The 12,598-nt window shown below is 47.5% G+C and overlaps 1 protein-coding gene across 11 annotated transcripts in view; it reads left to right on the top strand.

Annotated features, from left to right (window-relative positions):
• DAP3 (death associated protein 3) overlaps positions 1–12,598 on the top strand; it is a 34,316-nt gene that overhangs the window by 8,755 nt on the left and 12,963 nt on the right. For 8 of the 11 annotated variants that reach the window (XR_006964581.1, XR_006964580.1, XR_006964582.1 and 5 more), the window contains exons 2-3: positions 8,837–8,890; positions 12,073–12,195. Coding sequence is in view for 7 of the 11 variants with exons in the window: in XM_047092678.1 (XP_046948634.1) it covers positions 8,837–8,890; positions 12,073–12,195 (177 nt within the window). In the remaining 4 variants the exon portion in view is untranslated. Of the gene's footprint in view, positions 1–693; positions 1,280–8,274; positions 8,717–8,836; positions 8,891–12,072; positions 12,196–12,598 lie in introns of those variants that run through there. The other 3 variants (XM_047092684.1, XM_047092682.1, XM_047092685.1) reach the window with 3 other exon arrangements.

Here is a 12,598-nt window from a genome sequence, read left to right as displayed (position 1 = left end):
TTCTTATGTTTGCGGTTTTTGCCATTCTGACAGATGTGACACATTGTGGTTTTGATTGCATTTCCTTGATGATGAGTGATGTTGAACTTCTTTTCATGTGTCTCTTGGTGATCTGGATGTCTTCTTTGAAGAAATGTCTGTTCACGTCTTCTGCACTCTTAATTGGATTATCATTATTGCTATTATTTCGATGTCAAGTTGTATGAGTTCTTTATATATTTTGGATACTTACCCTTTATTGGGCATGTCGTTTACAAATATTTTCTCCCATTCAGTAGGTTGTCTTTTAGTTTTATTGATTGTTTCGTTTGTTGTGCAGAAGCTTTTTATTTTGATGAAGACCCAATAGTTTAATTTTGTTTTTGTTGCCCTTGCCTCAGGAGACATATCTAGAAAAATGACAGAGAAATTATTGCCTGTGCTCTCTTCTAGGATTTTTATGGTTTCGGGTCTCACACTTAGGACTTTAATGCATTTTGAGTTTATTTTTGGTGTATGGTGGAAGAAAATGTTCCGTAAATTCTGATTTAGAATTTTATCCAAACTATTTCTAGTTCTCGCCGGTTAACTTTATAACTAAATGTGTAGGACGGTATACTTATGAAAATTTTTATGAAATAAAGATATCTACAAACTGAAGTAAGGTTCAATATTAATAAAAGCGACTTTGATAATTACTTTTTCTTTGCTAAGATCAAGATCAACAAATAGCTGCACAAATGAGTGATTGAGGCCACCGAGGAAGAAATCTGACATAGTAATAAGAATGTAGCTCTTAAGTCCGACAACCCTGTCTGCATCCAGGATTCTCCGTTTGTCAACACCACCGTGGTTTCCACGTATCACAACAACTGTGACTTTGCAGCTCCTCCCACAAAGAGGTAAACTCCGCTTCTCACCCTTTGTGTCTGATCTGGCCTATGATGGGCTGCAACAGAATGGGACAGACGGCCGGTTCTGAGCCAGGTTTGAAGAGGTCTTCAGTGTTTGGCTCTCTCGGACCTTTGCCACCCGTGACAAGTCAGACAGTTCTGGGATGAGAGACGGTGTGGAGCACAGTTGGTCATCCCAGCTGAGGCCAGCCGTGACCAGCCAGCCAACCCCAGAGCATGAGGACTCCCACCGGCGATAGCCACACCTGGTCCAGAACAGGAACCAACCAGCCTGCAGCTGGAGCCTTGTCAACAGTAATAACGGGTCCTTGGCCAAGGCCACTGCGTCCGGGGCGGTCTGTTGGGCAGCAACAGCTGGTACGCTGCTCGAGAAGGGCGCTGTCCCGGTAAGATGACAGAAGCACGCGCTGCCTGTCGCGCTCAGTCTGACGCGTACTCCGTGTGTGTCGGTTTCTGCTGCTGCTGCTTCAATAGGGCCGAGTAGCAGTGTGTTTTGGTAAATGGCTTTATTAAGATTCACAACCCATGACAGTCAGGATCCTTAAAGTGCACAGTTCAGTGGTTTTTGATGTAGTCACACAGTTGTGTCATCATTACCACGACCTGGTTTTAGAACACCCTTGTCACTCCGTTCTCCCCTCTCCCGGCCCCTGGCAACCACTGATCTCATTCACTGTGTCAGTAGATGTACCTGTTGTGGACACTTTTTATGCAGTATAATTGGAACGTAGTACACAGCTGGTCTTTTGTAACCGTTTTTATTTAAAGATTCACCCGTGTTGTAGCATTTATAAGAACTTCGTTTATTGTGATTACTGAATAATATTCCATCGCATGGCTACACCACACTTGGTTTTTATCCGTTTATTGGTTGATGGACATCTGGATCGTTCCCACATTTCGCCTATTAGGAAAAATGCTGCTGTGAGCATTTGTGAACAAGTTTTTGTGTGCACACACGTTTCCATAGGCCCTGGATGTATGGTGGAATTGCCAGGTCATGTGGTAGCTGCGTGTTTAATCTTTCCAGGAGCTGTCAAGCTGTTTTCCAGAGTAGTTGGTTCCATCTTACAACCCCACCAGCGATGTAGGAGGATTCTAGTTTTTCTGCATTCTCCCCAACACCGTCTGTTCTTTGGATTTTAAAGCGTATCACATTATGTTTTTGATTCGCATTTTCCTAATGACTTATGGTGTTAAACACCTTTTCTTTTTTTTTTTTTCTTTTTTTCAACGTTTTTATTTTATTTTTGGGACAGAGAGAGACAGAGCATGAAAACGGGGGAGGGGCAGAGAGAGAGGGAGACACACAGAATCGGAAACAGGCTCCAGGCTCTGAGCCATCAGCCCAGAGCCCGACGCGGGGCTCGAACTCACGGACTGCGAGATCGTGACCTGGCTGAAGTCGGACGCTTAACCGACTGCGCCACCCAGGCGCCCCTTAAACACCTTTTCAAGTGCTTCTTGGCCATTGTATATCTTCTTGGGAGAAATGCCTGTTGAAATCCTTTGTCTGTTTTTGAGTTTGGTTGTCTTTGTTGAGTTGTAAAGAGTTCTTTGTATATTATGGATACAAGTCCTTTATCAGATATGATTTGCAAATATTTTCTTCCATTCTGGAGTTTGTCTTTTATTTTCTTCATGGTATCCTTTGAAGCAGAAATTCTGACTTTTGATAAAGTCCAAGTATGTATTTTTATTTTTGTCACTAAGTGATACAAGGTCACAAAGATTTATTCCTATGTTTTCTTATTTTTTTTAATTTTTTAATGTTTATTATTTATTTTTGAGACAGAGAGAGAGAGAGTGAGCAAGTGCAGGGGAGGGGCTGAGAGAGAGGGAGACACAGAATCCGAAGCAGGCTCCAGGCTCTGAGCTGTCAGCACAGAGCCGCACGCGGGGCTCAGCCTCACGAACTGTGAGATCGTGACCTGAGCCGAAGTCAGACGCTTAACCAACTGAGCCCCCCAGGTGCCCCTCCTCCTGTTTTAAGAGTTTTATTGTATTAGCACTTCCATTTAGGTTTATGATCTATTTGAGTTAATTTATGTGTGTCATGTGAGGTAGGGGTCAGATTTAATTTTTTTTTTTTAAGGAAAAGGAAAAGGAGGGTTTAAAAAATGACTATTAATTGCTGGCTCATGCAAGAAGTGAATAGTACTGTCATTCTCTGAAAGGTAAAATACTTAGGGAGAACCAGGTTTTGGTTTTTAGTTTTGGCCTTACTGTTTTTTGTTGTTTTTTTTTTAATGTTTTATTTATTTTTGAGACACAGAGAGACAGAGCATGAGCAGGGGAGGGGCAGAGAGAGAGGGAGACACAGAATGGGAAGCAGGCTCCAGGCTCTGAGCTATCAGCACAGAGCCCGATGTGGGGCTCGAACTCACGGACCGCGAGATCATGACCTGAGCCGAAGTCGGACGCTCAACCGACTGAGCCACCCAGGCGCCCCATTGGCCTTACTGATTTTTTCCAGCTTATTATTTTTTTTTTTAGTTGAAGTGTGGTTGATGCAATGTTACGTTGGTTTCAGGGGTACAACATCATGATTCAGCAAGTTTGTGCTGTGCTCTCCACAAGGGTAGCTGTCGCCTGTCACCGTAGCCATTAGTATCACGGACTGTCTTCCCCCCACTGTACGTTTTAGTCCCGTGATGTACTCATTCCATGACTGGAAGCCTGTACCTCCTGCTTCCCTTCACTCATTTTGCCCATCCCTTCACCCCACCCCCCAGCAGACATCAGTTCTATTACTTATAGGTTTGTTTCTGCTTTTTGTTTATTCATTTTTGGTTTTGAGATTCCATATAGAAGTGAAATCATATGATGTTTCAGTCTTTCTCCTTTCACTTAGCATAATACACTTTAGGGTCTATCCGTGTTGCAGATGACAAGAGCTCATCCTATTTTGACTGACAGGCCATTACACGTGCACACGCACGTGCACACACATGCTGCACATCTTTACCCGTCGGCCTATTGTCGGACACTATTGTTGCTTCTGTAGTTGGCTGTTACAAGTAATGCTGCAGGAAACATGGGCAGTGCACGGATCTTGTCGTATGAATGCTTTTGTATTCTTCGGGTAAATACCCAGTTCAATTTAATTATTTTACGTGGGATATCCGGTGGTCCCGGCACCGTTTGTTGAAAAGACTCTTCTTTCCCCCCACTGAATTGTCTTGGCACCTGTGTTCGGAGTCAGCTGTGCTGTAAGGGATTCTTTCTGAACTCCCGCTCTATCCCGTTGACTTACATGTGGGTCAGACACGTGTAGTCTACAGACATATGCTAATAGCACACTGTCTTGCTCACTGTGGCTTTGTGGTAAGTTCTAAAGTCAGGATAACGTGGACCCTCCAAGTTTGTTCCTTTTTTGCAAAGCTATTTGTGCTGTTATGGGTCCATTGCATTTCCATATGAATTTTGAGGTCAGCTTGACAATTTCTATAAAAACCGTTGCTGGGATTTTGATAGGAACAATATTTTTAAAGTTTTTGGTCATTTTAAGTCACTGCATTCTCAACGAAACAGTGATGTGATGGAATTTTTTTAAATAGTTAATCTTAAACTATAAAATCTAAAACGGATAGGTCAGGGGCACCTGGGTGGCTCAGTCAGTTGAGCGTCCGCCTTCGGCTCAGGTCATGATCTCACGGTCCGCGAGTTTGAGCCCCGCGTTGGGCTCTGTGCTGACAGCTCCGAGCTTGGAGCTTTCTGACTTTGGTACAGGCCTTTTCTGACTTCCTTCTCGTTATGCATTTGAGCTCTCCCTGTGAGAAGACTTAGAGAGGGGAAGAGGGCTCTAATGCTGGCAGCAGAGTTGCCTCAGAACGTTACATACCGGTGGTGAGGAAGTGTCCCTTCCAGGTGCACCTGGGAGCTGAGATGGCTTAAAGAGTAAAGAAATTCTTTGTCTCTGGGATTTGTTGTCACATTAAAACAGAGAACAGGATTGGAGAGGGGACACTTCCACGTTGGAAGAGCAGAAGTAGACAGTGCGTGGGGTCTGGGAATGTCGGCAGTTGAACGATGCTAGGGACGTAGTTCTGGTTCAGTGATAACTTTGAGGACTTTTGTCTTCATTTTTGCTTCTAGAAGGCTTGAGATAATTACCATTTTTCTTTGATTTTATCATCAGTCATTTGTTTTGTGTGCATGTGTGTGGTAAAATACACAACATAAAAGTCACCATTTTTTAAAGGTATTAAAAAAAATTTAAGTTTATTTATGTATTTTGAGAGGCAGCAAGCGCAAGCAGGGGAGGGAGAGAGAGAATCCTAAGCAGGCTCCATGCGGCCAGCACGGAGCCCAACGCAGGCCTCAAACCCACAAACCGGGAGATCATGACCTGAGCCAATATCGAGTCGGATGCTTAACCAACTGAGCCACCCAGGCAACCCCAGATTTACCATCATTTTTCAGTGCACAGTTCTGTGATCTCAAATACACTCACATGTTTGTGGGCCATCACGACCATCCAGCCCCATAATTCTTTACATCTGTACAATCAGTCGGTTTTAATAGGAAATCTGCCCCTTACGTACTTTCCAGTCGTAAGCAATGTGTTTAATTTGTGCTCATGCAAAAGACATGAAAAAAAACTGAAAGGAGAAATCAGTACTCAAGTTTTTCATAGTACGAGTGGCTCTGAGCTTTTATCTTGCAACGCCCTGATTTGTGTATAACCTGAAAAGTAGAATGAGCAAATATTCCTCCCTTCTGCGTTCATTTGGCCTGTCGATAAAGAGTTTTGCGGGGCGCCTGGGTGGCGCAGTCGGTTAAGCGTCCGACTTCAGCCAGGTCACGATCTCGCGGTCCGGGAGTTCGAGCCCCGCGTCAGGCTCTGGGCTGATGGCTCAGAGCCTGGAGCCTGTTTCCGATTCTGTGTCTCCCTCTCTCTCTGCCCCTCCCCCGTTCATGCTGTCTCTCTCTGTCCCAAAAATAAATAAACGTTGAAAAAAAAAAATAAAAAAAAAAAGAGTTTTGCTGCAAACAGGTATTTAAAAAGCTGGAAAATGTGGTTTAGTCCACGTTGTTTGCTTTGAGATCAAACTTTTGAGATTCCCCATCCCCCCTTTTTAAGGCAACTTCTGTTATTCTTACCTAAGTCGTGTGTGTGTGTGTGTGTGTGTGTGTACATACGTATACGTAGCCTTACTTTTAAAAGCAGTGGGAAGGGGCACCTGGGTAGCTCAGTCAGTTAAGCACCCAGCTCCTGATTTCAGCAAAGGTCATGATCTCACAGTCATGAGATTGAGCCCCGAGTCAGGCTTAGTGCAGAACCTGCTTGGGATATTTTCTCTCTCTCTCTCTCAATAAATAAACAAACAAACTTAAAAAAAAAAAGCAGTGGGGAAATACTGAAGGGTTTTAAAGAAGACTTCAGTGGAAAAAATGGATTGGAGAAGTTCATGGCTAGAAGCTGGTAGACCAATTGTTGTAATATGGATACAAGATGACAGTGTCCTGGTATAGAGAGCTGGTCACATTTTCCTGACCAGCATTTCCCGTACTGTCTAAATCATGGTCAGACTAATGGCCCCAATGGCCATAGGCACACGTAGGGGAAGAATTGACCTCAGGACCATGTCATCTGCTCCTTTCTCTCCGGGACCCAGCCCCCCTCCAAAGCTGCAACCCACAGCTGTCCCTTATTGGTGGTTGTACCGGGACACATTGGGAAGATTGGGGAAGCAGGTGGCGTGGGCCAGACATTGTTGGAGTCATGTTGGGATCCTAAGTGGTTTTGGAGTAGAGAAGGTCGAGGTTGAGCAGAGGGCTTAGGGCTGGGAATGAGCTGCTGTGGAAGGTTAGAATTGGCATGGAGGTTAGCTGGCACGGATGGGGGAAGGTGGTGCGAGAGGCGGACAGCTGAGGTAGTTTAGGGGAAGATCGAGGAGAGTTGAGGTTAAGAAAATTGAGCTGGTCAGGTGGCACTGGGTGGTGTTGGGTACCGGGTGGTGGTCAGTTGTTAGGGGGTGATGGATGCTGGGTGGTCGTAGTTGCCAAACCCCTCCCAGTTTCCGATTCTCTAGGAGGACTTCAGAGTCAGCACATAGTAGTACTTACCGCTACGAGTTATGGCGGCGAAAGGATACAGCACTGAATGAGCAAAGGGAAAGGACGCTGGGCAAAGTGGAGGAAACCAGGCGCAGCCTCCCGGAGTCCTTTCCCAGTAGAATCACACAGGGCACAGTTACTTCCGCAACAAGGTGTGACAACGGCGTGAGATGTTGCCGGCCAGGGACACTGATTAGATTCACAGTGCCTGGAACTTGGGGTCATGTAGCCCTTATTTTCTTAGCATTACTGAAATAACAGACTCCCAGAAGGAAAGCAGGTATTCAGCCTAAACCACGCGGGCTGTTTCTATAAATACTGTAGACATGGTGAGCCACTCTTACCGTTTCTGGGGATGCTGGGGACTCTCCTGCAATCCAGGTTCCTGGACGGCTGCTCAGAGGCCAGCAGGTGAGCAGGCCTCTCTGGGGACAGCAGCCCGGGGCCTGCCCTTTCGCCCCTCTCTGTGGGGTCCTGGCCGGCAGCAGGTGGGCGGGGTGTGGGGCCGGGTGAGGCAGGGTTCAGAACAGACAGGGTGCAGGGAACAGGGGGTGCCTCCCCTCTGCCTGTGGCGTAAACAGAACTTCGTCTTCAGGCCTGGGTGCTTGGTCACAGCCTCACTCCACCAGCATCCAGGACAGTGATACTAGTAATTCGCAACAACAAAATACTAAGGTTCGAAGACCAAGTGAATTTGGGTTAAAATGAAATATCTTTACCTAGTTTTTCTCAAAGACTTGAAATGTGAAATATGCTAATACGTGTTGCAATTATTCAAGAAATTAAGAGCTGTTCAGCTTTTCTCCGATTTCTCAGCCATAAGAGCATCGGTGCATTTTCTGACTAGTGAGCATTCACCCAAACTCCTTTTGGGAACTGCTGCCATATCGACCTCTGGTTTTCAGACACGGCCCAGGAGCCCTGGAACGCCACGGGTAAAAGGGACCCAAGTCAGTAGGGACCGTGCCCGTATGGTTCGTCACAGTGCGTTGTGCGCCGCGTGGGCGTGTGGCAGCACATCACATGTTTTTTGAATGACTGAATTAAAGAATGCATTGGCATCTTTATTAAACGGTAGACTTGAAACTCGTCTCTTTCCTGGGAAGCCCCCCCCCCCCCCCCCCCCCGTCAGATTATTCACGGGGCCTGACACACAGCAGGTGCTCTGTCTCGGTTGGATGACTGGAGCACTGCTGTGGCTTCAAAGATTTTGGCTGGAAGAAAGGTGAAAATAATTAGCCAAAAGGAAGCGAAGTGTTACCTGGAGATTCGATTTAATTACATTATATTAAGAGTTGCATATAAGTATTTTAAACATCTTTCAGCTCCCAAGAGATTAGGGTTATTTTTCTGAGATATTTTCAACATACAATTGAATACAAAAAAACGCAAGATACAAAAATAGTAAAACAGAACTCCTGTCCCCATTATCCAGATTAGAAGTAGATCATTCCCATTCTCTGTGCTTTGCACAGTCCTGCCCTTCACCTCCGCCCAGGAGTCAGCATTATTCCCAATGTGCTGATCCTTTCCCCTCCTCTGTCTCCCAGTGTCACCACGTATATGTATATTCCCCAATGAATGAATGAACGAAGATAATTGTATCTGTGCTCCCGGTGACAGTGTGTCCCCAGGGCTTCACAGCCTCTGTGACACTCACTCTTGTCCTCCTTTTTCCCAGCATGCTGACTGAATGGCAGCTCTCTGTGCTGGTTTTACTTTACATTTCCCCGATTTGTAATGAGGATGAAAATCTTTCCGTGAGTTTAGTAGCCATTTGTTTTCCTTTGAAAAGTTTTCTGTGTCTTCTGCCCTTTCTGTACATATTCTAGGTACGGATCCATCACCCAGGTGACTTTTCCCTTTCCACTGTGTTTCAGATCGCAGCGGTGATGCTGACCAGGACGTCAAGGCTCGTGTCCGGGGCCCGGCGGGTGAGTCCTGACTGAGCCGCGAGCTCTGTGCAGACTGTCTGTGGGTGGGTTTCTCATTTCGAGACGGGTTCGTTGTGTCCAGAACGAAGTCCTCTGGAGAGCTTCGGCCGGCCAGCGCTTCGGTGTCCAAGCTGACGCTCGGAGAGCAGCCACAATTCCTTTCCTCTGCCACGCGCTTCGCTGCAGGCCGCCCTGCCACTCCGCAGGTAACCGGTCTCAGCAAAACGGCGGTGTTCCAGAATTCACCCTGTGGTTGGAGAATTAACATTAAAAAAATACAGATAAATAAGCTTGGTTGCGGTTCTTTATTAACTTTTATTATTGTCTACCTGGATTAATGATTATGAAAAACAAGTTGTTGGGCGCCTGGGTGGCTCATTTGGTTGAGCATCTGACTCTTGATTTCGGTTCAGGTCATGATCTCCCCATTCATGAGATTGAGCCCCATGTCAGGTTCTGTACTGGGTGTGGAGCCTGCCTGAGATTCTCCCTCCCTCCTTCCATCTCTCTCCCCCCGCTTTCTCTTCCCCCCTCCTCCCCTCTCTCCCTCTCCCACTCCTCTTCCGCCTCTCCCCCACTCCCACTCTTTCTCTCAAAATAAATATATTTTTAAAAGGGCCCAAGATGGAGTCACTTATAACAAAAATAAATAAGTTGCTTATTTAGACTTTCAGCATCTGATTGTTGAATAAACTATAAACCATAAATCAATGAATCATATATAAAAAAGACCATTATGTCACTTTCCTCCATTCTTTCATTTATTGAGCACATATTTTCTCAGTACCTGCCATGGGGCAAGTGCACAGGACTCTAAGGGGACTCATTTCACCATCGATGGTTAATGCCGTGTTGGGCATTTGTCATGTGCCAGGCACTGTGCTAAGTGCTTTATTTCTTGCGATCTTCATGGCCGGCCCGGGACGGAGAGAATATTGTTGCTTCACAGATGCAGAAATTGAGGGTTAGAAAGGCTAAGTAAGTTGCTTCAGGTGACACTGTGTGAAGCTGTGGAGCCCAGACCAGATCCCTGGTCCGTCAGCTGCAAAGCCCGTGGCCTCAAGCGTTGTGCCGCGCCGCAGGTCATGGCCCGTGCTCTCCGGGAGCTCAGGGCCCGGTGGCGGAGTCACGAATAAACGGAGGCTGCGGGGCGGTGCTGGGACACCCGGGCGGGATCAACGGGGCCCCCAGGGAGCCCCCGGACCCGAGTGCTGATGGGTGCGAGCCAGGCCAGGAGGGCTCCACGCTTCCATCCGCCCTTTTAATTACAGCCTAGATGGTCCCAAGGGGGAGCCCTTCTTTCCGTAGGACTCCTTTTCCCAGGGGTTCGTGATGAAATGTGTGCAGGTAAAATAACCCATCGTTAGAAAATAAAATGAAAAACACAAAACCAAGGCTCAGAGGGATGGATTGTGGCCTCAGCTAATCACATTAAAGGGTAAAATTTGTTCTTCCTCGGTGGCGGACAAGAAAGACCTGAGGCTAGACTGCAGTGAGAAGTCAGTGAGTGGAATTCTGCGCTTTTTGTAGGTTGATTTAAAGTAACCTTGATCAGGGGCGTCTGTGTGGCTCAGTCTGTTGAGCGTCCGACTCTTGATTTCTGCTGGAGTCATGGCCCAAGGGCTGTGGGATCGAGCCCCGTGTCAGGCTCCGGGCCGAGCATGGAGCCTGCTTGGGATTCTCTCTCTCTCCATCTGCCCCCCTCCCCTGCTCGTGCGTGCTCTCTCTCAAAAACCGAATGTTGTTCTGCTCAGGAACCGCATGATGTTCATTCTGGAACATGCAGAGATTGTTTTCCCTGCAAACACGACACTGGGCGGTGCCGTGTATAACATTGTAAGGAGTAAGGAATCCATTTTGCTAGGTTTTAATTTGCTGCAAAAAGCAGTTAACTAAAAAAAAAAAAAAAAAATCATAGGATTCTTGTAGAAATACCACCACCTTGTGGCCCTTGAATAGCTTTAATTTTCTGTTTGCTCCTCTTAGAGACCTTGTGCTTTGTCTCCGGTTAGAATTGAGAAAACTGAGTAGTACCAATACCAGGGCGTATTATTCAGGTTGCTCTGCTGATGTAGCCGACCCTGAATTCTCATTGGCTTAACACCACACGATGCTGTTTGTGTCGTTACGTGTTTTGTTTGGCTCTTGCCACCGCTGCGTCTCCAAGATGGTTTGCAGGCAAGTGCCGTGTGGGAAGCGGTCGCGTGGGGTGAAGGCGCCATCTCGGCACGCTGAGTTTAAGGCTGGAACGATTATTTTGTGCCACCTCATAAAAGTGTACTCATTTGGGTTCCCCGACAGCTTTCTAGTTGGTATTTTTGCCTCTAAATTGCCTCTTTGTCTTTCGTAGTCCCAAAGATCTGTCCTCCCAACGAAAATGTTTAACCTGCAGCTAATCAGAAAGCATGGCTGGTGCCCTGCCCATGTCGAATTAAGACTCAAAGCGTCTGCGTGCTGATCACGGCCACGGGGGGGGGGGGGGGGGGGACTTCAGCCTACCCTTCTAGTCTCTTGCTGCGTAAACTCCATTTTCCAGCCCTACAGTGAATCTTTTCATTCCTACTAAGGCCTGTTACCCTTAAGCTCAGTTTTGGGGAGGGTTCTCCAGTCAGCATTTGCTCAGATCTGTCTCTGGAATATCACCCCCCCCCCAGCCTGACCTCTCCTCAGTTTGGGGGTGTCCGTGAGCCGTGTGCGAAGTTGCCCGCAGAGCGGATTCCTTCATTCCTCATCATACATCCTTAACCAGAGATGGTTCCAGGGCACGGCTGGCAAGAGAACTGCTGCGAAGAGTGGGATAATACCCCTCGCCTGGGAACGCTGCACTAACCCCGTCAATGACAGAGGCAACCCCGATTACTGGGCGGATGAGAAGGGGGCGGTCCCGGCCGTGGCCGTGGACGAGGGCACCCTGCCCCCGGCCGGCCTTGGCCGTGCTGTGCTCCTGAACGGTCTCCGGATTTGTCCGCTTCCATGTGGGACAGGGCCCTGTCCCCACAACATGAGCCTCAACAGAGTCCGAGTATGAGTAACGGGCTTGGACTTTGAGAATTATGAAAATAAGCGTTCTTTTGACGTAAAACTAAAACGTGTACCACAGTTTCCCTGTTGCGGACGTGGCTCGAAACCTCAGTTTTGTAGCAGGCATTAACTTCACAACATGGAAACGGTTTCTTTTCTAGTTGGACCCTGGACGACTTTTGCACGTGGGGTCCCAGGCCCCCCAAAGCCTTGCCGCTCCTCTGGACAACCAGGCCCCAGATGATAGTCCCAGAGCAGTTTCCCGCACCAGTGAGAAGGACCCGGTGAGTTGCTGGCGCGTATGTGGGTTTTCAAGTCTTGCAATTTGTGTCTCTATCGTTCTGTGTATCGGGAAAACCGAAAGCGGGAGAGACCAGGCAGGTCTTCATGCGGTCACTCAAGAGCGCGTTCCGCGGCCCAGAGCGCCTCTTCCCCGTCCCGGGCTCTGGTAACCTAACACTCGGCTGGGCCAGTCCACACCTGTTCTGGCTTAATCCCTGCCACAGAGGCCTGCTCGTGCCCAGGATTTGGCCGGCATAGGGTACGCAGTACATGTACTGCGTGAATACTTAAGCTGGTAGTTGTCGATCTTGCTGTGCGGTGGGTCGGCAGACGTGGCCTTACGGACAAGGTAGTATTTCAGGCTTATGAGCCAAAGTGGTCTCGGTCACAACTGCTTAGGTGTGC

This window comes from Lynx rufus, unplaced genomic scaffold (genome assembly GCF_022079265.1).
Source record: "Lynx rufus isolate CCGP_SWC_20201006 ecotype Redwood Valley unplaced genomic scaffold, mLynRuf1.p SCAF_31, whole genome shotgun sequence".
NCBI classification, from domain to species: Eukaryota; Metazoa; Chordata; class Mammalia; order Carnivora; family Felidae; genus Lynx; species Lynx rufus.
Note: the sequence above shows the minus strand (reverse complement) of the source record. Positions and strands in the feature narration are given on the sequence as shown.